Source organism: Oncorhynchus tshawytscha, linkage group LG07 (genome assembly GCF_018296145.1).
Source record: "Oncorhynchus tshawytscha isolate Ot180627B linkage group LG07, Otsh_v2.0, whole genome shotgun sequence".
Taxonomy (NCBI): domain Eukaryota; kingdom Metazoa; phylum Chordata; class Actinopteri; order Salmoniformes; family Salmonidae; genus Oncorhynchus; species Oncorhynchus tshawytscha.
Window position 1 is genome coordinate 27,452,663 of NC_056435.1, and position 27,589 is coordinate 27,480,251.

A 27,589-nucleotide genomic window follows, 5' to 3' on the forward strand; every position below is an offset into this window, starting at 1 on the left:
GAAGGAAGAAGTGGGAGTTTTGTTTGTTTTGGTAATGTACTGTAACGACCCTGGGTTTATACGCGCGGATATCGACTCTGCCGCACGAGCATGCTTTTGCGTCTCATTCGATAGCGCGCTGGACTTCGGGCTAGTAGGTCGAGGGTTCGAGACCTGCTCCCTCCCTGTTTCATTACAGTACTATTTTTATTAGGGTTGATTAAGTTAGTTTCACTATTACGTATGGATTTACTTGTACATATATATATTTTTTAACCCGTCCAGTTGGTGGCGGCAATACACCTTTTGGGATTGTAGTCCGCAGTAAAAACCCTCACAAGAAAGAAGAAGACAGCGTCTCGTCTGCCGGAAATTCACACGAAGAAGAAGAATACGTCAATGAGAAACATAGGCTAGTTAACAATATTTGATAAGACACAGCAGTCCGTGGTGTATGTACCTAGCTAGCTACTATCCGTGAATACGTCAATATGTCATATTAAATTGTCTTTGTTGAGCGTTTGACTGAAACAGAACTTTGCGTTCACAACGATACTGACATTATAGCCACGGAAAATTTGCTAACACGCTAGCTAGTGTCAACAAACTGCAAGTGACTAGCGGGTTCAAGAGACCCTGCCCAAAAGCGCGATGCTGGTAACCGTTTTCTGCGCCCCGAATGACCGCTCGGAAATCACATTTTCTCTCGATGTGTCTCCAGAGCTTGAACTTAGAGATTTTGTTGCTCTGTGTGAACTAGAATCAGGAATCCCTGCTGGGGAAATTCAGGTGAACCACTAGCTAAAACATGCTAACTAGTTGGCTTAGCATAAACGTGGTAGTAGCTAACGTTACATTAAGCGATTGTTTTATGTCAACCAGTTAGTTAATTCAACATTTTAATTATCCAGACAGACTTGACAGTAGTAGCTAGCTAGGAATAATATATTGCCTTTGCTAGTCAGAATTAACTGTATTGTTCGTCTGGTCGCTAGCTAACGTTAGTTGTACCTTAGTTATTAGCCAACTTTGCTAGCCTATGATCATGTCAACCGTCTGAGAACACAACTTCTACTGACTCCTATAACATTACATGTCAAGCTGTCCAGTGCTTTGCTTGCCACTTTTTGATTAGTAACCTAGCTAACTGATCGAGGTGGTCTGGCCATCAGACAGCGTTTTAATTTGTCTTTTTATTTTTCGTCTAGTGTGGAAAGAGAATGTTTATTTTTTTCCCCTGTGACCCTTCCCTCTCTTCAGATCACATATGCAGAACAGCCTCTGAAAGACCTGACCCGTGCTTTAGGGACCTATGGACTTAAGGATGGAGATGTCGTGGTGCTTAGACAGGCAGACCGAAGGCCACCACCAGCACAATCAGCCTTCCCAGGTAAAGTCAACACTGTTGGGCGAGACAGATTTCGCACCGGTTCTATCGCTGCTCTGTTACAAGGTTGGAATTATGGGAGGAGTCCAGCTGCTCTAGTGAGAGTTTGGCGTCCCGGAGTGGTTAACAGACCTATTAACCTTGCACTTCAGCTCTCACATTTTTCGTTATTTATTGGTCCTCAGTAGTGGCTCACTGTTATTATCTCAGCCCAGTTGTCTACCTGGCATCATCTTACTGAACCTGGAACCCCCTGTCGTGCTCATACTCTCCTACCCTCCCTGTCTCTTCTCCCTCCCCCAGGTCTCCCACGTATTGACTTCAGTTCCATCGCAGTCCCCGGCACTTCTTCTGGTTCCAGTCAACGGTTCACTCGTAGACAGCAGCAACAGGCCCCAACCTCACAACAGCAGCGCTCTCCACCCCCTGCTGCACCCCCATCCCTACCGGGCTCCGCCTCCTCTCCTCAGGGTCTGGATGACCCCGCCTTACTGCAGCAGATGCTCTTGGCCAATCCACACGAGCTGTCCCTGCTCAAGGAGCGCAATCCACCATTGGCTGAAGCCTTATTGAGTGGAGACCTGGGTACGTGGGGATAGGGGATAGCATCAACCCTTCTCTTTCGATGTTGATTATCTTGTCATTATAAAGGCTTTGGTTAGATATCAATGCGAATAATGGGTCTTAAAGGGATATATCAGGATCTTTGAAATTAAGCCCTTTATCTACTTCCCCAGAGTAGGCTGTTATGTTTCACTATATTGGATCACTCTAATATATTGGTATCAGTCCGCAGCAGAGGGATACATCCGAGGTGAGGATTTACAGATTTACTCCCGTGTACACCTGTGTCACGGCTGGGATCCGCCCCTATATATAGACCCCATGGCTGCGACACACGTTCTCTTTCATTTTCTCGGCGCACGTCTGTATGGTTTGAGGTACAAAGTCTCTGAAATTTGCTTGGTAAGTCACTGGTAGTGCAATATCTTGCATGGAAGTATACTCACTGGCTGTTTGCAGCCTGGAGCAGCTGGCCACATGGCCAGCCCCCCCTCTTGAGTGCTCCACTCGCTGCGCACGGTTGATCTGTATCTTAACATGCTGTCACCGCGCCATGTCACCGCGACTGAAGCCGGGACCCCCCAGAGTCTTTGATGCGGACTTGAAAGCCACCTATGGGACCCTCTGATCTCTTGGCTGCCTTACCAACACGGCCATGCTGCTGCAGGCCTACCTGCAGACTGTTGTCCCAGCTGCAGGGGGGCACAGAAGAGCTCCTCCGGGAGGCGATGGAGGTGTCTCGCCAGCTTTCCCTGCTCCAGAGGGATGTGGCCCGCTCCAACGGACGGCCATGGCGCAGGTGGCTGGCCCAATCCCATCTGCCAGCTGCTCTCCAGAGCAGGAGACCGTTCATGCCGCCTCATGCACAGACGGGCCCCGGCAAAACCCCTGACACACCCTGCCTCGGCCACTTCTCCTGGTCTCAAAGGGCAAAGTGGGAGGAGTATGTGGAGTCCTAATGGGTGTTGTCCACAATGCTCGAGGGGTACCGACTCCAATTCCGGTGCCGGCCACCGTCCTTCAGGGGCCTTGGTGTCACCGCGGTGGCCGACCCCATGAAGAAAACCCTGCGGCTAGAGATCTCCTCACTCCTGGACAAGGTTGCCATCCGCAGGATCAAGAGTTAAGAACGTGTAGGTGGGTTCTACTCCACTTATTTTGTGGTCCCAAAAAGAGATGGAGGATTACGACCGATTCTGGACCTCCGCTACCTCAATGGGTACTTAAAGGTAGAGAGGTTCCACGTGCTGTCCCCAGTCTGCGCGTTGCAGGCCTGTCCAGGGATCAGTGGTTTGTGACGCTGGACCTAAGGGATGCGTATTTCCATGTCCCTGATCACCCAGCTCATTGGCATACCTCTGATTCACTTTCGATGCGAGGGCTTACGAATTCATGGTTCTTCCCTTCGGCCTCTCCTTGGCACCCCGCACTTTCACAAAGTGCATGGACGCTGTCCTGGCACCTCTCACGTCCCGAGGGTTGTTGATCCTCAATTGCCTGGACGATTGGCTGATTTGTGCCCCAACCAGGACTCAGGTCCTGTCAGACAGACATGCTCCTGACCCACATCGGCAGGCTGGGCATTACTGTAAATGACAAGAGTCGTCGTCTGACGCCAACCCAGAGGGTGGCCTTCATTGGCATGGAACTGGACTCAGTCCTCATGAGAGCACGCCTGCCCACCAGAAGGGTTCAGGAATCTTATCTTGCCTCGAACACTTACGGCAGGGGCGGATGGTATCCGTCCTAACCTGCCAACGCCTGTCGGGCTTGCTGACGGCGTCCTCGTTGTTGATTCCCCTGGGCCTGCTCCATCTCCGGCCTCTTCAATGGTGGTTCAACTCCCACCGGCTGCAACTGAAGCGCCACCGTCACCGCCAGCTGTGGGTGACCATACAGTGCCTCAGGGCATTGTTGAGGTGGCTCTGTCACTCCTTTCTCTTAGGTGGGGGGGAGATGCTGAGGATGTGATGCCGGGAGCTGGTCAGCACAGACGCCTCCCAGTTCGGCTGGGGGGGGTGTGACCAAGGGCAGGTCAGCCAGCGGCTGTTGGCTACCCCCTTGGAGCGGCAGGCGCATCAATACACTAGAGCTCTGAGCTGTACTGCTGGTCCTGAAGTCTTTCCTTCCACAACACCGCAGTGGACTGAGGTCGCACAGCCTCCTCCTTATGGCACAGGAGCTCCTTCTCTGGGCTCAGGGACATCTAGTGACTATACGTGCAGCGCATAGACCTGGCTTCCTGAATGTGGCAGTGGATATCCTCTCGAGGGAGGGCCTGCCACTTTGGGACTGGAGCCTACATCCCCAGGTGGTGCAGCACCTGTGGGACAAGTTCGGGAGGGCACAGGCAGACCTATTTGCTTCCCTGGACAATGTGCACTACCCCCTGTGGTTCTCCATGTCGGCGCCACCAGGGCGCCACCTGGATGCTCTGGCTCAGGATTGAGCTGGAGCTTTACGCATTCCCCCCTTTTCTCTGATCCAGGCTGTGCTGGACAGGACCAGGTTGAGCATCGTCTGCTTCTGGTGGCCCCATACTGGCCCAGACGACCCTGGTTCAGTCTTCTCCTGTCGCTGTTGTTTGGGACACCTTGGAAACTTCCCCTGAGACCGGCCTGAGGAACTCTGTGGCATCCGAGGCCGTGCCGTTCAGTGGCCAAGCCCACAATGGTCCATGTTAGGACTACAGGAGGGTGTAATGAACACCATGCAGAACGCAAGGGCGCCGGCTACAACCGCAGCATACCAGTTGCGCTGGCGGTTGTTCTGGTATTAAGGTTGTGCCCGAGTAATGCAGGGTGTAGTATGTCCTCCAATACCTGCAGTCTCACTTTGATGAGGGCTTGGCAGCCTCTACACTGAGAGGATATTTGGCCGCTATATCTGCCTGCCATGCGGGGTGGATGGACAGGTCAGTAGGGTGCTATCCCTTTGTCTACAGATTTATGAAGGGGATTTGTCGCCTGAGTCCAGCTAGAACCCGCTCTCTGTCGAGCTGGGATCTGGATGTGGTATTGGCAGCTTTGGCAAAGCCGCCTTTCTGAAACACCTCTCTATAAAGGTGACTTTCTTGGTAGCGATTACTTCCATGAAGAGGGTGGGTGAGCTCCATGCTCTTCCAGTAAGTTCTGAGTGCTACCGGATGGACCCCGGGGGGAGGAGTATATCTCTCCGCCCCAACCCTTGATTCCTCCTGAAGGTGCTGTCAGACATGCATGTGAACTTCCTTTTTTATCCTGTCTGCTTACAACCTCCCTGCAGTGACGAGAGAGTCTGGGCCTCCCTCCGGCATGCTGTGTCCTGTGAGGGCACTGGCTGCCTATGTGGATCAGCCACGGTCAGTGAGAACAACAGACCAGCTCTTTGTCTGCTATGGTGAGAGAGTCCTGGGGGCTGGGCTATCAAAGCAGAGTCTCTCTCACTGGATCGTGGAAACGGTTATGACGGCATACCGCCTGGCTGGCAGGCCAGTGCTGGGATCTGTGGTGGCATATTCAACACTGGGTGTGGCTGCGTCCTGGGCTCTACTGAGAGGAGTGCCCCTCGCTGATATCTGTACTGCGGCCAGCTAGACTTCCTCTTGCACCTTTGCTAGGTACTATCGGGTAAATGTGACACCTCCCTCTGCGGTTGGTTCAGCGGTCCTGAGCATTGCCTCACCTATTGGGGACTGTGCCGGGACCCGCCTTCCACATAGATGGCCCCTGCGTCTCGGTCCTGCGCTGGGACTTTGCCGCTGGCTGGCCAGGTCCCTCTAGCACAGACTAATCTGGTACGGGTATACCAATATTGGAGTGATCCATATAGCTCACATAACCGTGGTTACATTTAAAAAAAAAAAAATATTTCACCTTTATTTAACCAGGTAGGCTAGTTGAGAACAAGTTCTCATTTGCAACTGTGACCTGGCCAAGATAAAGCATAGCAGTGTGAACAGATAACACAGAGTTACACATGGAGTAAACAATTAACAAGTCCATAACACAGTAGAAAAAAAAGAGAGTCTATATACATTGTGTGCAAAAGGCATGAGGAGGTAGGCGAATAATTACAATTTTGCAGATTAACACTGGAGTGATAAATGATCAGATGGTCATGTACAGGTAGAGATATTGGTGTGCAAAAGAGCAGAGAAGTAAATGAATAAAAACAGTATGGGGATGAGGTAGGTAAAAATGGGTGGGCTATTTACCGATAGACTATGTACAGCTGCAGCGATCGGTTAGCTGCTCAGATAGCAGATGTTTGAAGTTGGTGAGGGAGATAAAAGTCTCCATCTTCAGCGATTTTTTTGCAATTCGTTCCAGTCACAGGCAGCAGAGAACTGGAACGAAAGGCGGCCAAATGAAGTTTTGGCTTTAGGGATGATCAGTGAGATACACCTGCTGGAGCGCGTGCTACGGGTGGGTGTTGCCATCGTGACCAGTGAACTGAGATAAGGCGGAGCTTTACCTAGCATGGACTTGCAGATGACCTGGAGCCAATGGGTCTGGCGACGAATATGTAGCGAGGGCCAGCCGACTAGAGCATACAGGTCGCAGTGGTGGGTGGTATAAGGTGCTTTAGTAACAAAACAGATGGCACTGTGATAAACTACATCCAGTTTGCTGAGTAGAGTGTTGGAAGCAATTTTGTAGATGACATCGCCGAAGTCAAGGATCGGTAGGATAGTCAGTTTTACTAGGGTAAGTTTGGCGGCGTGAGTGAAGGAGGCTTTTTTGCCGAAATAGAAAGCCGACTCTAGATTTTACATACGGTTTACATACGTAACCTTCATTATGTTTCACTATATTGGATCACTCCAATCCTCTACGGTGCTAGAGGCGCCTCAGAAATTATGTAGAGGAAGTATGTCGCGGCCATGGGGTCTATATATAGGGGCGGACCCCAGCCGTGACACGGGAGTAAATCTGTAAATCCTCACCTGAGATGTATCCCTCCGCTGCAGAGTGATACCAATATATTGGAGTGATCCAAATAGCTCAACTGTGGTTACATACATAACCTTCAAACTCGTGGATACCATTTTTATGTCTCTGCGTGCAGTTTGAAGGAAGTTGATAAGGAAGTTGGTTACTGCTAGCATGCTAGTAGATACCATAGACATCCAGCCATTGCACTAATACTAATTAGCATTTGCTGGCAAAACTACCTCTAACTTTCTTCATACTGGATGCAGAGACATAAAAATGCTACCAATGAATTCATCTGACTCTGGGAAAGTAGATAAAGGGCTTCGTTGCCAAAATCTCGAAGTGTCCCTTTAAGTGTTCAACTAGGAGCTCTAATCATGTTTCTGACTGCCTCCCGTAGAGCGTTTCACCAAAGTGCTGTTGGAGCAGCAGCAGGATCGGGCTCGCAGAGAGCAGGAGAGGATCCGACTTCTGACTGCGGACCCATTTGACATGGAGGCCCAGGCCAAGATAGAGGAGGACATCAGGTACTCACACAGCTAAGAGGGGAACGGGAAGGGTTGGAGTCAGAGACGGCCTCAGTCAGGGTCTCTTCTGGAAACAATGTGATAGTTTACGTATTGAATTTTGCCCTCTGTCTGAACTATTTGAGAAATCTAGGTATTCATGTACAATTGCTTTCCTTACATAATCACACACCATTTGTACTTCAGGCAGCACAACGTAGAGGAGAACATGACCATTGCAATGGAGGAGGCCCCAGAGAGCTTTGGCCAGGTGGTTATGCTCTACATCAACTGTATAGTCAACGGGTACCATGTGAAAGCTTTTGTTGACTCAGGTAATGCATACAAATATTTTCTTCCTCAGTGCAAAGCATAGGCTTCTTTGACTAGGGCAATAGGGAGACAATTCAGTCAAGGGGTTTTGTTTTGTGGTGTCTAGTACAGTTTTCCTTGGCTAGTTTTGACAGCTTTGCTCTCATGATGATATTCGAGCTATCCACTACTGTTCAGACAGCCATATTTTACAATTCTCTGTAAACCTTCTTGGCTCCTCCCTACTATTTCACATTCTTTCATCCACATACTCATATTCTCTCTATACCACCTCTGACATCTCTTGATTTAAAAAAAAAAAGAAAGATTTGTTCGAACTTGCTTGCCCGCACTCCATACATGTGCCCCATCTGTTTTTGCCTAATCTTTCCTACGTCTCTCATGTCCCTCTTACTATGAAATTAGCAGATGGACTTAAATTCTATCAAATAACATTACCTGCATCATTTCTAATCCCCCTTTTTTATATATTTATATGCCCATACCATAACCACACTCCCACCAGGGGGTACTCTGTTCACAACGTTGACAATAGCATGTACTGCGAAATTCTCTAAAACTATGTTGGATGTGGCTTATGGTAGAGAAATTAACATTCAATTCTGGCAACAGCTCTGCTGGACAATCCTGTAGTCAGCATGCCAATTTGTACGCTCCCTCAACTTGAGACATCTGTTGCATTTTGTGTTACAAAACTGTACATTTTAGTGGCCCAGCACAAGGTGCACCTTTGTAACGATCATGCTGTTTAATTGATATGCCACACCTGTCAGGTAGACAGATTATTGTGGTAAAGGGGAAATGCTCACTAACAGGGATGTATAATTTGATTATCTTTTTGTGCGTACGGAACATTTCTGGGATATTTTATTTCAGCTCATGAAACTTGACATGTTGCATTTATATTTTTGTTCAGTGTGTATATGCACTTGAGTGTACAAAACATTTGCACCCCCCCCCCAATGCACTCAGAACAGCCTCAATTTGTCAGGGCATGGACTCTACAAGGTATTGAAAGCATTCCACAGGGATGCTGGCCCATGTTGACTCCAATGCTTACCACAGTTGTGACAAGTTGGCTGGAAGTCCTTTGGGTGGTGGACCATTCTTGATACACACAAACTGTTGAGCATGAAAAACCCAGCAGCATTGTAGTTCTTGACACAAACTGGTGTGCCTGGCACCTGCTACCATACGCTTTTCAAAGGCACTTAAATATTTTGTTCACACTCTGAATGGCACACATACACAATCCATGTCTCAAGGGTTAAAATTAGAGGTCGACCGATTATGATTTTTCAATGCCGATACTGATACCACTTGTTGGAGGGCCCAAAAAGCCGATACCGATTAATTGATCAGCCGATTCATTATTTTTATTGATTTGTAATAACAATTTTACAACAATACTGAATGAACACTTTTATTTTAACTTAATATAATACATCAATAAAATCAATTTAGCCTCAAATAAATAATGAAACATGTTCAATTTGGTTTAAATAATGTAAAAAGAAAGTGTTGGAGAAGAAAGTAAAAGTGCAATGTTTATGACTTCAAGCCTATCAACTCCCGAGATTAGGTTGGTGTAACCGAAGTGAAATGGCTAGCTAGTTAGCACGCGCTAATAGCGTTTCAAACATCACTCTCTCTGAGCCTTCTAGTAGTTGTTCCCCTTGCTCTGCATGGGTAACGCTGCTTCGATGGTGGCTGTTGTCGTTGTGTTGCTGATTCGAGCTCAGGGAGGAGCGAGGAGAAGCTATACTGTTACACTGGCAATACTAAAGTGCCTATAAGAACATCCAATAGTCAAAGGTTAATGAAATACAAATGGTATAGAGGGAAATAGTCCTATAATTCCTATAATATCTACAACCAAAAACTTCGTACCTGGGAATATTGAAGTCTCATGTTAAAAGGAACCACCAGCTTTCATATGTTCTCATGTTCTGAGCAAGGAACGGAAACATTAGCTTTCTTACATAGCACATATTGCACTTTTACTTTCTTCTCCAACACTTTCTTTTTACATTATTTAAACCAAATTGAACAGGTTTCATTATTTACTTGAGGCTAAATTGATTTTGATGTATTATATTAAGTTAAAATATGTGTTCGTTCAGTATTGTTGTAATTGTCATTATTACACACAAATGACAAAGATCGGCCGATTTAATCGGTATCTGCTTTTTTGGTCCTCCAATAATCGGCATCGGCGTTGAAAAATCATAATCGGTTGAACTCTAGTTAATATTGCCTGCTAACCTTTCTTTTAGCTAAATATGCAGGTTTAAAAATAAATACTTCTGTGTATTGATTTTAAGAAAGGCATTGATGGTTTATGGTTAGGTCCACGTTGGAGCAACGACAGTCCTTTTTCGCGAATGCGCACCGCATCGGTTATATGCAACGCAGGACACTCAAGATAAACTAGTAATATCATCAACCATGTGTAGTTATAACTAGTTATTATGATTGTTTTTTATACGATAAGTTTAATGCTAGCTAGCAACTTACCTTGGCTTCTTACTGCATTCGCGTAACAGGCGGGCTCCTCGTGAGGCAGGTGGTTAGAGCGTTGGACTCGTTAACCGTAATGGTGCAAGATTGAATCCCTGCGCTGACAAGGTAAATATCTGTCATTCTGCCCCTGAACAAGGCAGTTAACCCACCGTTCCTAGGCCGTCATTGAAAATAAGAATGTGTTCTTAACTGACTTGCCTAGTTAAATAAAGGTGTGTAAAAAAATTATATATATATATTTTTAAGTCGGCAAAATCGGCCTCAAAATACAGATTTACGATTTGTTATGAAAACCGTAATTAATCGGCCATTCCGATTAATCGGTCGACCTCTACTCCTAACAGTACTGTTTGTGTGTCGGTCCATCTGAACACTGACATTATGATATAACATTCCCAAAACAGAAACCGTGGATTGATGGCAGAATTCGCGTGAAACTGAAAGTGCGAACCACTGCTTTTAACCAGGGCAAGGTGACCGGAAACATGACCGAATACAAACAGTGTAGCTACTCCTTCCGCAAGGCAATCAAACAAGCGAAGTGTCAGTATCGAGACAAAGTAGAGTTGCAATTCAACGGCTCAGACACGAGGTATGTGGCAGGGTCTACAGTCAATTACGGATTACAAAAAGAAAACCAAGCCCTGTCGCGGACCAGGATGTCTTGCTCCCAGACAGACTAAATCACTTTTTTGCTCGCTTTGAGGACAATACAGTGCCACTGACACGGCCCGCTACCAAAACCTGTGGGCTCTCCTTCACTGCAGCCGAAGTGAGTGAAACATTTAAACGTGTTAAACCTCGCAAGGCTGCAGGCCCAGACGGCATCCCCAGCCGTGTCCTCAGAGTATACGCAGACCAGCTGACTGGTGTGTTTACGGACATATTGAATCAATCTTTATCCCAGTCTGCTGTTCCCACATGCTTCAAGAGGGCCACAATTGCTCCTGTTCCCAAGAAAGCTAAGGTAACTGAGCTAAACGACTACCGCCCTGTAGCACTCACTTCTGTCATCATGAAGTGCTTTGTGAGACTAGTGAAGGACCATATCACCTCCACCCAACCTGACACCCTAGACCCACTCCAATTTGCTTACCGCCCCAATAGGTCCACAGACGACGCAACCACACTGCACACTGCCCTAACCCATCTGGACAAGAGGAATACCTATGAGAGAATGCTGTTCATCGACTACAGCTCAGCATTTAACACCATAGTACCCTCCAAACTCGTCATCAAGCTCGAGACCCTGGGTCTCGACCCCGCCCTGTGCAACTGGGTACTGGACTTCCTGACGGGTCGCCCCCAGGTGGTGATGGTAGTTAACATCTCCACCCCCCTGATCCTCAACACTGGAGCCCCACAAGAGTGTGTTCTGAGCCCTCTCCTGTACTCCCTGTTCACCCACGACTGCGTGGCCATGCACGCCTCCAACTCAATCATCAAGTTTGTGGATGACACTACAGTGGTAGGCTTGATTACCAACAACGACGAGACGGCCTACAGGGAGGAGGTGAGGGCCCTCTGAGTGTGGGGTCAGGAAAATAACCTCATACTCAACGTCAACAAAACTAAGGAGATGATTGTGGACTTCAGGAAACAGCAGAGGGAGCACCCCCCTATCCACATCGACGGGACTGTAGTGGAGAGGGTAGTAAGTTTTAAGTTCCTCGGCATACACATCATGGACAAACTGAAATGGTCCAGCCACACAGACAGCGTTGTGAAGAAGGTGCAGCAGCGCCTCTTCAACCTCAAGAGGCTGAAGAAATTTGGCTTGTCACCAAACGCACTCACAAACTTCTACAGATGCTCAATCGAGAGCATCCTGTCGGGCTGTATCACCGCCTGGTACGGCAACTGCTCCGCCCACAACCGTAATGCTCTCCAGAGGGTAGTGAGGTCTGCACAACGCATCACCGGGGGCAAACTACCTGCCCTCCAGGACACCTACACCACCCGATGTCACAGGAATGCCATAAAGATCAGCAAGGACAACAACCACCCGAGCCACTGACTGTTCACCCCGTTATCATCCAGAAGGCGAGGTCAGTACAGGTGCATCAAAGCAGGGACCGAGAGACTGAAAAACGGCTTCTATCTCAAGGCCATCAGACTGTTAAACAGCCACCACTAACATTGAGTGGCTCCTGCAAACATACTGACTCAACTCCAGCCACTTTAATAATGGAAATTGATGTAAAACATCAATGAACATTGGATGTGCCTTTTAAGCAGTGTTCACTCTCCAGTCCTTAATGCTCAAATCAGTTTTGTTTTTCAAATCCGGTTTGGGATACTGACTGTCCAAAAGTTACAAGGGACCATATCAGATTTGTGTGTGTGTTCAGACAGGAATCATTTGGCGACATGTCTACTCTCGTTTGTCAAGTAACGACAAGTGTGTGCACAGTGGTGTAGGCTGATTGGTGTTGCTCGTGCTTCCAATACCTCAAATTATATAACAAGCTAAGGTTACGACAATGCCTGCCATGGATGTTTCCCAGTTCAAATCAAAATCAAATCAAACTTTATTTGTCACATGCGTCGAATACAGCAAGTGTAGACCTTACCGTGAAATGCTTACTTACAAGACCTTAACCAACAGTGCAGTTCAAGAAGAGTAAAGAAAATATTTACCAAATTAACTCAAGTAAAACATCATAAAAAGTAACAGAATAACATGATAATAATGAGGCGATATATAGGGGGTACCGAGTCAATGTACAGGTTAGTTGCAGTCATTTGTACATGTAGGTAGGGTTGAAGTGACTATGCATAGATGATAAACTGTGAATAGCAGCAAATGGGGGGGGGTCAATGTAAATAGTCCGGTGGCCATTTGATTATTTGTTCAGCAGTCTTGTGGCTTGGGGGTCGAAGCTGTTTACGGAGCATTTTGGTCCTAGACTTGGTGCTCCGGTACCGCTTGCCGTGCGGTAGCAGAGAAAATGGTCTGTGACTGAGTTTTATGGGCTTTTCTGGCACCGCCCATTATGTAGGTCCTGGATGGCAGGAAGCTTGGCCTCGGTGACGTACTGGGCCGTACACACTAACCTCTGTAGCGCCTTATGGTCAGATGCTAAGCAGTTGCCATACCAGGCGGTGATGCAACCATGCTCTCGATGGTGCAGCTGTAGAACCTTTTGAGGATCTGGGAACCCATGCTAAATCTTTTAAGAAGTCTCCTGAGGTGGAAAAGGTTTTGTCGTGCCCTCTTCACGACGGTCTTGGTGTGTTTGGACCGTGATAGTTCGTTGGTGATGTGGACCCTAAGGAACTTGAAGCTCTGGACCCGCTCCACTACAGCCTCGTTGATGTTAATGGGGGCCTGTTCCACCCGCCTTTTCCTGTAGTCCACAATCAGCTCCTTTGTCTTGCTCACATTGAGGTTGAGGTTGTTGTCTTGTCACCACACTGCCAGTTCTCTGACCTCCTCCCTATAGGCTGTCTCATCGTTGTCGGTGATCAGGCTTACCAGTGTTGTCGTCAGCAAACTTAATGATGGTGTTGGAGTCGTGTTTGGCCACGCAGCCGTGGGTGAACAGGGAGTACAGAAGGGGACTAAGTACACACCCCTGAGGGGCCCCAATGTTGAGGATCAGTGTGGCAGACATGTTGTTGCCTGCCCTTCCCACCTGGGGGTGGCCCATCAGGAAGTCCAGGATCCAGTTGCAGAGGGAGGTGTTTAGTACCAGGGTCCTTAGCTTAGTGATGAGCTTCGTGGGCACTATGTTGTTGAACGCTGCGCTGTAGTCATTGAATAGCATTCTGACATAGCTGTTCCTTTTGTCCATGTGGGAAAGGGCAGTGTGTGGAGTGCAATTTGCATCATATGTGTATCTGTTGGGGCGGTATGCAAATTGGAGTGGGTCTAGGGTATCTGGGAGGATGCTGTTGATGTGAGCCATGACCAGCCTTTCAAAGCACTTCTTCATGGCTACCGGCGTGAGTGCTACAAGGTGGTAATCAGTTAGGCAGGTTACCTTCGCTTCCTTGGGCACAGGGACTATGGTGGTCTGCTTGAAACATGTAGGTATTACAGACTAGGTTAGGGAGAGGTTCCAAATGTCAGTGAAGACACTTGCCAGTTGGTCCACGTATGCTTTGAGTGTTATCACAACGTCATCCAGAACAGCTGGTGCTCTCATGCACACTTCCGTGTTGCTTGCCTCGAAATGAGCATAAAAGGGCATTTAGCTCGTCTGGTAGGCTCGCGTCCATGAGCAGCTCGTGTCTGGGTTTCCCTTTCTAGTCCGTAATAGTTTTCAAGCTGTGCCACATCTGACGAGCGTCAGAGCTGGTGGAGTAGGATTCAATCTTAATCCTGTATTGACACTTTGCTTGTCTGATGGTTCGTCTGGGGGCATAGCAGGATTTCTTATAAGCGTCCGAATTAGTGTCCTGTTCCTTGAAAGCAGCAGCTTTAGCTCGATGTGGATGTTGCCTGTAATCCATGGCTTCTGGTTGGGATATGTACGTATGGTCATCCAGTTGCGTTGAATGTTAAAAATCATAGTGCAAGAACACTTTTTTTTTAAGATGACCCAACTTTCAAAACGAGTCCTTTTTGGCTAGCCATAGCAGTCAACTAGCTAGCTAGGTAGCGGTTTAGCTTTCTAGCACATTCACTTATTTGTTTGTAAGCAATTAACAAGCTAGTTAGCTACCCCAGTAGCTAGCAAGCAACAAGACATGCCAAATAAGTCTAGAAATAACTTGAGGGCAAATAAATCAGATTTAACCATTCAAGCCAAGCCGCATGGCCAGGAATCAGATTTGCATCTTATTTCAAACCACCTTCAAAGGGGGTTTGAAATGTGTCTTAAAATATCTGATTCCGTGTGCTTTTTGGCTGTTCAGACTGCAGGAAAAAGAAACACATATTCGAATCAGATATGCCAAAAAAAATGATTTTGAGTCACTTAAAACAAGGCTGTAGTAGCCTGCTGGAAAACCAGTTTGGATATTATTTTGGTATAAGGGAGGTTTAATGCCTTTTTAATATTTAAGATGTAACCCTCAACTCATGTTCATTATAGAAATATTCCTGTTTAACCCTAACTGGTTTGCCATTTCAAGTGAAGAAAAATTCTCGCATGATTTGAAAAAGGATTCTCATGGAGTTGGTAGAGCTCTTCCTTGTATTTGTTTTCACCCCTCTCTCCCATTGACTGCTCCCGCTCATCCAGGGGCCCAGATGACCATCATGAGTCAGGCGTGTGCCAAGCGCTGTAACATCATGCGTCTGGTGGACCGACGGTGGGCTGGCATCGCCAAGGGAGTGGGCACCCAGAAGATCATTGGCAGAGTCCACTTGGGTGGGTATAGGTCATGTCTCAAAGAGATTACCTTTCCAAACGATGCACATCTTGGCAGTGTTTTCCACAAGCACATGGAGTAGCCAGCCAAATAGAAAAGATTGCCAGACAGGCCCCCTCGGGGGTTACGAAAGTTTTGCCGAACAAGCTCCATTTTGATGCCCTGTGGTACATTCTAATGCTAGATTGTATTTTCAACCAGCAACTATCAGGAAAGAACACTGATCACATTTTCACACTTCCAGTGTTAGTTTCATCAGCTCTTTTACAATATGAAATGGCTGAAACACTGGAAACTTAATTCTGACTGCACTGGGCCTTTAACGAATCATGTAAGAGTCTGCTGACTTCCACAGGCTTCAAGCTTCCTATTAAGAGGTACACTATGTGGACACCCCTTCAAATTAGTAGATCCGGATATTTTAGCTACACCCGTTGCTGACAGGTGTATAAAATACAGCACATAGCCATGCGATCTCCATAGACAAACATTGGCAGTAGAATGGCCTTACTGAAGAAATCAGTGACTTTCAACATGGCACTGCCATAGGATGCCACCTTTCCAACAGTCAGTTCGTCAAATTTCTGCCCTGCTAGTGCTGCCCCGGTCAACTGTAAGTGATGTTATTGTGAAGTGGAAACGTCTAGGAGTAACAATGGCTTAGCCGCTGTAGCGGGTAAAAATCGACTAGCCTCAGTTGTAACTCACTACCGAGTTCCAAACTGCCTCTGGAAGCAACGTCAGCACAAGAACTGTTCATCGGAAGCTTCATGAAATGGGTTTCCATGGCCGAGCAGCCACACACAAGCCTGCGATCACAATGCGCAATGCCAAGCGTCGGCTGGGGTGGTGTAAAGATCGCCGTCATTGGACTGGAAACGCGTTCTCTGGAGTGGTGAATCACGCTTCACCATCTGGCAGTCCAATGGACGAATCTGGGTTTGTCTTATGCCATGAGAACGTTACCCGCTCGAATGCATAGTTCACACTGTAAAGTTTGGTGGAGGATGAATAATGGTCTGGGGCTATTTTTCATGGTTCTGGCTAGGCTCGAACCAGTTCCAATGAAGGGAAAAACGCTACAGCATACAGCATGACATTCTAGACAAATCTGTGCTTCCAGCTTTGTGGCAACAGGTTAGGGAAGGCCCTTTCCTGTTTCCGCATGACAATGCCCCCGTGCACAAAGCAAGGTCCATACAGTAATGGTTTGTCAAGATTCGTGTGGAAGAACTTGACTGGCCTGCACAGAGCCCTACCTCAACCCCGTCAAACACATTTGGGATGAATTGGAACGCCGACTGCGATCCAGGCTTCATTGCCGAACAGTACTCGACCTCACGAATGCTCTTGTGGCTGAATGGAAGCAAGTCCCTCCAGCAATGTTCCAACATCTATTGGAAAGCCTTCCCAGAAGAGTGGAGGTTGTTATAGCAGCAAAGGGGGGACCAACCCCATATTAATTAACCTTTGTCTATCTTAGAAAATACCACATGCAGTGTTGTGATTAAGTATTTGCCCCCTTTCTGGTTTGATCATGAGTTCCCTTTATCTAATATTAGGTTTTGGTTGACCTGATAACATTCAGTATCAAAAATATGCCAAAATAAAGACAATCAGAAAGGGGGCAAATACTTTTTCACTGGACTGTAAGTAAGATTAGCTTTTATCGAATGTTTTAATAATTTATCTGCAGATAATTACCCGTATACAAATTAGGGAGCCAAATGAATGTCTCTCTTACCGATGAGATTCGGGAAGCTACTGACGAGTCACTCAATTTAAAGGGGTACTTCATGATTTTGGCAATAACTGGCGTTGGCACAATGACGAACTCTATGGTAACTGCTTGCATGCTAGTAGAGACCATAGCGCAATAACTGGATGTCTAACACTAGTTAGCATTGGCTCACAAAATTACCGCACATAAAGATGGTATCCATGAGTTCCTCTGACTCTGGTGAAGTAGATAAAGGGCTTCATTGCCAAAATCCCTAAGTATCCCTTTGTCAGGACTGTATGGCAAGTAAAATCTTGAAGTAACTTGTCCCGATGAGATACCGTGGACATATAACTACATTGTATGATTTATGAATGGCAAGGATATGAGATCAGTCAGTTTGACACCTTTTATGAACTAGTCAAGCTTTCTGTTCGTCAATTAAAGCACAGTAAATAGCCTATGCTCCAGCACCATGGCTGCATATGAAACATACCAGGGTCCAACATAAAAATAAATCCCACTGGCCCTCTCAGGCCAGTTGGCCAAAAATCTACTGGCCCGGACAGAATTCATACTGGCCCAAACATGGTGTAGTTTTTAAATGCATTAGGCCCTGCATGACCCTATCAGTTGGCATGCTCTCTCTATACCCAGCTATTAATTGGCTATATTTGGTGGTTGTATTTAAAAGCGGTGTAATAATTTAGCAATGCAAGTCATTGCTCTCATTAGAATTGTATTAGTTGCATTCGTTTTTAGTTTCTAAAATGTCATTTTGAGAAGATGTGAAAATAGGATGCTGCCCCTTAAAGATAAACGTTCCAAGAGAGAGATCAACTAGGCTTACAGTAGGGTAAGCCAAGATGAATGCTAGGTGTCTTTTTGGAGCTTTCTTTTTGCAACAGTAGCTGGCAATTTGCTAGTATGTGAACTATTGAAGGTTTACTTTTATTAATCACTTTCCCTAAAATAAATAAGCTCAGCTAGTAGATTGATGGCAGATTTTTTTTTTTGTGTGTTTTTTTTGTTTGTTTGTTTTTTGTTGCTCTGGACAGCACGCGTGTGCGGTGTGAAGGCGTCAACTCATGTACTGCTCACGTGCTCGAAGTTGACTCGCAGGAGTGTGGTGGTGCTTGAATGAACGGCCAATCATATTGCTCAAATACAAATAGCATGACATTTACACATGTCGTCTTCGATGGTAGACAGCGACAGAGCAGGTAAATGTTGAACTGGAATGCAAAAATGCGCTGAAAAGTTACATCACTGACGATCCACTGGTCCAACATGTGATTTTCCTGGCCCTGGGCCAGCGGGACAACATTGTTCCTGTACGTGAAAGAAAATGCATGAATGTGCCAGAAAACAATATGTTACGTGGATTTTGACTCATCATTGCCACGTTATATGGGACGTGCAAATTCATGCTCTCTCCCTCTGTGTAAAGAAATCTGACTGCAACCACAACACACACCTACCGAGAGGCGGGAGAGACAGCACTGTCAAACCAGCAGTGTTTCCCTGTCATTGCTCACCTTGTGACTGACAAGCACCTGTCCTATCAATAGATCAATAGAATATGCATATCGTTAATTCTAGTGAGAGAGGGCTTGGCAGACTCTTTTTTTCCCCCTATCTAATTTGTTTATAATTAGCCTGGTTAATTTTAGGTGGAAAAAGTGCCCGGCTGAAAACGAGTCTAACTAGCCTGCGCTAGTTGAAGAAACTGAAAATGGGTGTTTCTCCACAATCAAGTGGCTCCTGCGACGTTTGCCTTGTTTTATCCAACCTGTCGAAAGAAAAGACATTCAAACCTCCAGCAAATGTTGATGGTAGCATCTGTACCTGATAATGGCTAAAAGTGAGGTGTGTGTTTCCCTACCCAGCTCAGGTCCAGATAGAAGGGGACTTCCTGCCTTGTTCCTTTTCCATCCTGGAGGACCAACCTATGGACATGCTGCTTGGACTGGACATGCTCAAGAGACATCAGGTCAGATCCCTATTCCTGTCCCTCCATTTCCATGAACACTACCACATATACAGTCGTGGCCAACAGTTTTGAGAATGACACATTCATTTTCACAAAGTCTGCTGCCTCAGTGTCTTTTAGATATTTTTGTTCGATGTCACTATGGAATACTGAAGTATAATTACAAGCATTTCATAAGTGTCAAAGGCTTTTGACAATTACATGAAGTGGATGCTAAGAGTCAATATTTGCAGTGTTGACCCTTTTTCAAGACCTCTGCAATCCGCCCTGGCATGCTGTCAATTAACTTCTGGGCCACATCCTGACTGATGGCAGCCCATTCTTGCATAATCAATGCTTGGAGTTTGTCAGAATTTGTGGGGTTTTGTTTGTCCACCCGCCTCTGAGGATTGACCACAAGTTCTCAATGGGATTACGGTCTGGGGAGTTTCCTGGCCATGGACCCAAAATATCAATGTTTTGTTCCCCGAGCCATTTAGTTATCACTTTTGCCTTATGGCAAGGTGCTCCATCATGCTGGAAAAGGCATTGTTCGTCACCAAACTGTTCCTGGATGGTTGCGAGAAGTTGCTCTCGAAGGATGTGTTGGTACCATTCTTTATTCATGGCTGTGTTCTTAGGCAAAATTGTGAGTGAGCCCACTCCCTTTGCTGAGAAGCAACCCCACACATTAATGGTCTCAGGATGCTTTACTGTTGGCATGACACAGGACTGATGGTAGCGTTCACCTTGTCTTTTCCGGACAAGCTTTTTTCCGGATGCCCCAAACAATCGGAAAGGGGATTCATCAGAGAAAATGACTTTACCCCATTCCTCAGCAGTCCAATCCCTGTACCTTTTGCAGAATATCAGTGTGTCCCTGATTTATTTTTATTTTTTTCCCCCGGAGAGAAGTGGCTTCTTTGCTACCCTTGACACCAGGCCATCCTCCAAAAGTCTTCGCCTCACTGTGCGTGCAGGTGCATTCACACCTGCCTGCTGCCATTCCTGAGCAAGATCTGTACTGGTGGTGCCCCGATCCCGCAGCTGAATCAACTTTAGGAGACGGTCCTGGCGCTTGCTGGACTTTCTTGGGCGCCCTGAAGCCATTTTCACAACAATTGAACCACTCTCCTTGAAGTTCTTGATGATCCGATAAATGTTTGATTTAGGTGCAATCTTACTAGCAGCAATATCCTTGTCTGTGAAGCCCTTTTTGTGCAAAGCAATGATGACGCACGTGTTTCCTTGCAGGTAACCATGGTTGACAGAGGAGGAACAATGATTCCAAGCACCCCACCCTCTTTTTGAAGCTTCCAGTCTGTTATTTGAACTCAATCAGCATGACAGAGTGATCTCCAGCCTTGTCCTCATCAACACTCGCACCTGTGTTAACGAGAGAATCACTGACATGTCAGCTGGTCCTTTTGTGGCAGGGCTGAAATGCAGTGGAAATGTTTTGGGGGGATTCAGTTCATTTGCATGGCAAAGTGGGACTTCGCAATTTAATTGCAATTTATCTGATCACTCTTCATAACATTCTGGAGTATATGCAAATTGCCATCATACAAACTGAGGCAGCAGAGTTTTTGAAAATTAATATTTGTGTCATTCTCAACTTTTGGCCACGACTGTACAGTGCATTCAGAAAGTATTCAGACCCCTTGCCTTTTTCCACTTTTTATTTTTTATTTATTTTTTACATTAGCCTTCTTTTAAAATACATCCTCAATCTACTCACACAATACCCCAGAATGACAAAGCGAAAACAGGTTTTTAGAAATGTTTGCTAATTTATTTGGACCTGTCACACCTGTCTTTATAAGGTCCCACAGTTGACAGTGCATTTCAGAGCAAAAACCAAGCCATGAGGTCGAAGGAATTGTTCGTAGAGCTCCAAGACAGGATTGTGTCGAAGCACAGATCTGGGGAAGGGTACCAAAAAATGTCTGCAGCATTTAAGGTCCCCGAGAACACAGTGGCCACCAAGACTCTTCCTTGAGCTGGCTGCCCAGCCAAACTGCCCAATCGGGGGTGAAGGACCTTGGTCAGGGAGGTGACCAAGAACCTGATGGTCACTCTGACAGGGCTCTAGAGTTCCTTCCAGAAGGACAACCATCTCTGCAGCACTCCACCAATCAGGCCTTTATGGATGTGTGGCCAGATGGAAGCCACTCCTCAGAAAGGCACATGAGAGCCACCGAAAGGACTCTGACCATGAGAAACAAGATTCTCTGGTCTGATGAAACCAAGATTGAACTCTTTTGCCTGAATGCCATGTGTCACATCTAGAGGAAACCTGGCACCATCACTACGGTGAAGCATGGTGGTGGTGTCACGAACCGGTTAGTAGCCCATAACAAGAAGGGAGACAACACAGAGTTCAAGGAATAACAAAAATATATTTATGAACTAAAGTAAACTATATACAATTAACAATGGTGTGTGTAGTCAGTAATCAGTGGTTACGTGAATAGATGGTGATCATGAGAGGTGTTGAGGTGCCAAAATAAACAAGCCACAAAATGCCACAACCCAAAATAGTGTCTGCGTGGACAGTGTCTCCTCAGTTAATGGGGGAAAGGTGTATTTATCCCCGGGACACACTCGAGTCCATTTCGCTGACGCTCCGCCCACCGACATCCTATTAAGGAAAACGAAGCAAAGAGAGAATTCGGCAGACATTGGGATAGTCGTCAGTGGCAGCATCATGCTGTGAGGATGTTTTTCAGCGGCAGGGACTGGTAGACTAGTTAGGAGCAAGGGAAAGATGGACGGAGCAAAATACAGAGATCCTTGATGAACCTGCTCAGGACCTCGGACTGGGGCAAAGTTTCACCTTCCAACAGGACAACGACCCTAAGCACACAGCCAAGACAATGCAGGAGTGGCTCCGGGACAAGTCTCAGTGTTCTTGAGTGGCCCAGACTTGAACCCTATCAAACATCTCTGGAGAGACCTGGAAATAGCTGTGCAGTGATGCTCCTCATCCAACCTGACAGAGCTTGAGAGGATCTGCAGAGAAGAATGGGAGAAACTCCCTAAATACAAATGTGCCAAGCTTGTAGTGTCATACCCAACAAGGCACGAGGCTGTAATTGCTGTCAAAGGGGCTTCAACAAAGTACTGAGTAAAGGGTCTGATTACTTATGTAAATGTCATTTCAGCTTTTTTTTCTCTTTTGTTTTGTAGATTGAGGGGGGGGGAAACAAATCAATTTTAGAATAAGGCTGTAACATAACAAAATGCAGAAAAAGAAGGGGTCTGAATACATCCTGATGACATCCTAACTAATCCCTGTGTTTAAACTACTGTTCTGTCTATATATCCTGCTACCTCAGTGTTCCATTGACCTGAAAAAGAACACGTTGCTGATCGGGACAACAGGCACTGAGACCCTCTTCCTGCCTGAGGCAGAGCTGCCAGAGTGTGCCCGGCTGGCATACGGGCCCGAGGGGCGCGAGGACGCCCAGCCAGATGAGATCGCAGACCGAGAGCTGGCAGAGGCACTTCAGAGATCTGTACAGGAGAGCGGTAAGGAACGAGGTCAGGGAGAGGGCTATGGTGATTCCTCAGCTCTGCCGGCACACTCTAAAGCAGTGCACATTACTGCAGCAGAGACATGAGCCAGAAAGCACATTTGCATTTAGCTTCTTTACTCCTGAGCCCTGTTTCTGCAGTCATCTGAATTCTCAGCAGGGGTTGGAACCAAAATTATTTTCCAATTGTTTAATTCTGAACAGAACCACAATTTGTGGGGGGTTTCATTCCAATCAGCAAAATAAAGTTCTGAACCGGTTCGAACCCCAAAAAAGATAACGGTTTAGATCATCCCTTTCTGTTCCTTACATTTAGCTCATTAAATTACTTCACCAATCAGTGCGGATAGAACAGGCAAGCTAGTTGTTTACATGCGTGATGGACAGTCAAGTGTTGCTTATGGTGAAGATGCAACCAACATTTTGCAGGTGGGGGGAGGGTTGAGGAGGAGGCTTGAAGGCATCTTATGACATGCATTATCTGAATTAGGCCGACAATTATACGTAAAGAGGAGCGGCTTCAATGGAGGAACTTGAAATGTACTTTGAGCTCGCTAACTGCTTGTGTGTGCAGAGCGACACCAGAATTAAAAACACGTCTTTTTGTAAGTAATGAATTCAACGTTAAGTGATAACTAGGCCTATAGTATCCTTAACTACCATTTAAAAAGTTAATCCATTCTTCTCTGGCTAATTAAAAATCTCTCTCCCTATCTTCTGAATCAAGCTCGTAATGTCAGTACTGTAGCCTATGCTTCGGAGGGGAAGGTAGCCTAAACACGCACAGGGTAAGATTTCCAGGTTGCAGGCTGACGATGGAATACGTTTCTGAGTGACAGAGTGATGGCTTTGCGTAGGCACTTTGTTACGTTTTTGTTGTGGGACTAGAAAAAGAGAGTCTGGAACGTAAAATAATGTTATTAAACGGTTCTGTTCCCTGAACAGTATGGATCACTTTTGTTCCAGGTTCTGTTTTGGTTAGGTTCCCTAAACCGGTTCCAACCCCTGATTTGATCACATACATGATCACTGCATGCCATCACCTCAAAAATAAGCTCTATAAATCAGACCTAGGTATGAAATCAAAACCTGACCTGTGGTTGGATTTAGTCTAGTTAGTGTTTAGTCTTTATTTGGTTTTACAGTTCTTCTTTAACTAAGTAAAACAAATACACTAAAATCACTCTGCGGACCATTTTAGCTTATGGAAGAGGTTAGCTGACAGGTCCTGTGATCACTCTGTGACCTCTAGGGTCATTGGTCAAATAAAGTTATCTTGGCTGACACTGTTCACCACTGTGAACAGTCTGACAGCGTGGTGCATGCTTTGTGTGCGAGTGCTAACTCTCTGCGTCCCTTTGCATGATGTGTGGTGTGTGGCCTAACCCTGAGCAGGACAGCACTGATGCATTTGTGAAGACAGCTGGAGAGGGCCTTACCAACCAGGTACTGCAAACCTACAGAGAGAATAAATGCTAAGTCTATCACCCATATTCTCTTTTTTGTTGCAAAATTGTATTTTGGGCTTATTGGGAGAAAAAAAAACATATCGGTACGATGTTATTGATAAATAGTCATTACCATGTTTTTCAACTTATTTTAAGAAGTAGAGGATGCAATCACTGATTAAAAGGGATAGTTAGAGATTTTGGCAATGAAGCATGCTAGCTGTTCCTGTAGACTTCCAGGCATTGTGCTCATGCTAACTTCCTTTATACTGGACGCATTGACATAACATAAAAATACATTTTTTGCACTATTGGTTAGAGCCTGTAAGTAAGCATTTCACTGTAAGGTCCACACCTATTGTATTCACCGCACATGACAAACTTTGATTTGATGGTATCCACGAGTTCATCTGACTCTCGGGAAGTAGCCAAAATCTCAAACTATCCCTTTTAAAATCTCTGCATTTCAATATCATGTTTCATTTCAGAAGCTGGCATGGACAAACTATGCATGTTGTGTACAAGAGTGTTTTGGTCCATAGCAGGTTTCAATTGTTGTTCAACTACTGTTTCATTCTAAAACTGATCTCTACCCTCACACTGCAGGTGGACAAACTACCTCACCGGAATCCCCACCATTCCCAACACTCAAACCCCCGAACAACATGCCCCTGTCCTCCCTTTCCCCTGGTCACCCCCGGAGCCTTGCCCTGGACCGTTCTCAGTCTGCTCCAGCCTACATGCGCCAGGCCGGGGCCCCAACACCAGGGCAGAGCCAAACCCAGCCTGGTTTCCTGGGTCTCCCCATCCCTGGGCCCTCATCTCAGAACATACCACCTACAGCCCAACAGTCCTCTCAGACCCAAGCAGTCCTCAGTCCTCTCTCAGACCCAAGCCCTACCAACCCCACCCAGCGACTCCTACCCACCATCCCCACTCCCCCGGCTCAGGATCTGTCCACATGCGCCCCTCCTGCAGACAAGTCTGTGACTGGCACTCCCACCCTGGGAGGTTCAGACAGTCAGATCCCTCCAGAGATGTGTGTCTCTGAGAAGGCAAATAATGGCTCCCTGTCCCCCCTCCCAGAGGAAAGCCTCCCAATTCAGCCCATGGAGCAGGAGGACATGTCAGTCAACACCACAGATCACTGGACATGTCTGAGTAACCCAAGTCAGCAGAGTGGAGAAAGGGGTTCCCACCGTCCCATCTCTAATCCCCCATCACTCACCCTGGAGCCCTGTCTTTCTGGATCCACATCTGCAGAGATGGAGTCTCCCCCTGCCTCCTCTCAGAGCACTGTGCAATCAGAGAGGGACCAGCCAGAGGGGGAGCGCTGTCCCAACTCTGACCAGATCCCATCTCTGGCCCAGGCCCTGCGGGAGCTCCATGAGCTGCTGGTGTCTAACAGCTGTGGCCTGTCCCCCCAGGACCGCAGTGTCTCCTGCTCCCCCTCACACAGACAGGACGCTGACGGAGTGAACGACAACCACAACCCCACCGCAGAGCCCCAAACCCTGACGCCTGAAAACACCACACAACCCTCCCCCTCTACTGCCATTATAGCTGGTGCAGAACCATGCGATGCCAAAGCCAACCATGCTGCTGCTATGTCTGATGGAGGGCCTCCTCCTGACTGTGTCCTGCCAGGCACCTCTGGCCAGGAGCAGAGTCTGGAGACTAGGGACAGGGCAGAGGCTGAACCAGGAGCGGGTCAGGGAGAACTAGAACCACAGTGTCCAGACAACTCCAGGGGGGAAAAGAGGGCTGACGGGTATGGGCTAGATGCCAGTAAAAACAGAGGGACTGTGTCTGAGGTCCAGAGTCCCTCGCCCTCTTCACTCCAAGCAGACCTGGAGTTCAGGGAGCCCCCGGAGGGGCAGCAGGGGAGGGGCGTGGCAGACGGGAGAGCCTCTGCCATTGACAACCCAGACACTCCCGGCCTCCATCCTGAGCCAACACAGCGGAGCCCTCTGTCCATGGCTGTGGGTTCACCTGAGGATGACTCCGGCCTTTCGCCCCGCACTTCCCCTCCTCAGGCCCTGGGCCCCCAACACCCCTCCTCCTCTCCAGCCCCTCTCTTCTCTGCTCCACATCCCGTTATCGAACAGTTTCCGGCTGAGCACATCCAGAGGATCCAGACAGCTGGCTTCTCTGCCAGGGAGGCTGCAGAGGCACTGGAACAGGCCCAGGGCTGTGTGGAGCTGGCTCTGCTGGCTCTGCTGGCCCGCAAGATCACTGTGCCCACCTAGACACTCACGACATTACAATCATATGGGAGACCCAGGCTCTTGTCAACATGGGTTTCATGTGTACTCTTGTCTTATTGTTGGTGACATCTGAACCCCCCTGGCCTCGCAGCCACTACATGCTAAAGGGGAAATGCTTTTTGTCTCTTGGTTTCTCACAGACCATACAACTTATTTGTTCCTAGATTGAGCCAATATGATCGGAGTTGTGTTTGCATGCAGCAGTAGTTGGTGCCTATTTCATGGATTTTATAGATTGGTAGATTGATTTCCTTAATTCCCCCCCCCCCTCGTTTAACCCTGTATATGCGTATTTTATTCTAAACTCAATTGAACTGCCCCATTGACGAGAAAATGTTGGTAAATGTTTACATTTGTATGTGAAATGGCATTTGTTTAAAGGGCTGAAGATGAACCTAAAATACTATGTTAAAATGTCCAATTTGTCAGCAGTATTATTGCTCTGCTAAACAATTTGTTTTTAAATTGATGTTTGATTTTAACTCTACTCCGATTCTGATAAAACCCACCAGACAGTAAACATATTACACTGTGGAAATGACTGCATTTAAGAAGCATTGCTAACTGCTGATCTTTTGTCTTTTTCTGCCGATTGTTAGCATTATGTAATATGACATTCTCTCAGTCATATGATTATTGCCAATGCTGGGGAACCTGGGAGTTTATGTTTAAGACAGCTTGCACAAGAAAATAAATCAAGCAGCACTCTTACTTTCAGCACGACTTTGTTGATAGAGGAACATCAACATAGCCAAGGAGTTAAAGAGTATTGAATATTTCTGGGGATGCAGGTAAAGGATGAGGTCTTCAAATATAACAGCATGTATAACATCTTTGGAAATGTGATATGGTCATTAATAAAGGGGGTTTGGTAGTTCCTGTTCACTTTCAGACATCTATCATACATGCAGAACTGGAAACCTCTCCCACAGTCCAAGTCAACCCTATCTAGCTGTCAGATCATTCATTCATATATCCATTATCAACTTTGTTTTTTTAAATTGCATTATCTGGATCATATTCATATACCAACAACATCGTGGCAGGTTTAATTATTTAGATTTTCTTGTACTCAATTTAAACTCCCAAATAAAGTAAAACTGGTTCTTTGTA

The 27,589-nt window shown here is 46.6% G+C and overlaps 1 protein-coding gene across 2 annotated transcripts; it reads left to right on the forward strand.

Moving 5' to 3' along the window:
- The first annotated feature begins 331 nt into the window (after positions 1 to 331).
- LOC112254240 (protein DDI1 homolog 2-like) lies at positions 332 to 27,589 on the forward strand. Of its 2 annotated transcripts, XM_024426608.2 has the most exons (10): positions 333 to 768; positions 1,240 to 1,369; positions 1,670 to 1,951; positions 7,247 to 7,373; positions 7,560 to 7,687; positions 15,401 to 15,529; positions 19,140 to 19,243; positions 22,564 to 22,756; positions 24,157 to 24,207; positions 24,816 to 25,130. In XM_024426608.2, the coding sequence occupies exons 1-9, from the start codon at positions 631 to 633 to the stop codon at positions 24,165 to 24,167; spliced, it is 1,242 nt and encodes a 413-aa protein (XP_024282376.1). In that variant the 5' UTR covers positions 333 to 630; the 3' UTR covers positions 24,168 to 24,207; positions 24,816 to 25,130. The 2 variants fall into 2 exon arrangements, with proteins under 2 accessions (XP_024282375.1, XP_024282376.1); XM_024426607.2 differs by lacking the exon at positions 24,157 to 24,207 and having other exon boundaries at positions 332 to 768; positions 24,816 to 27,589.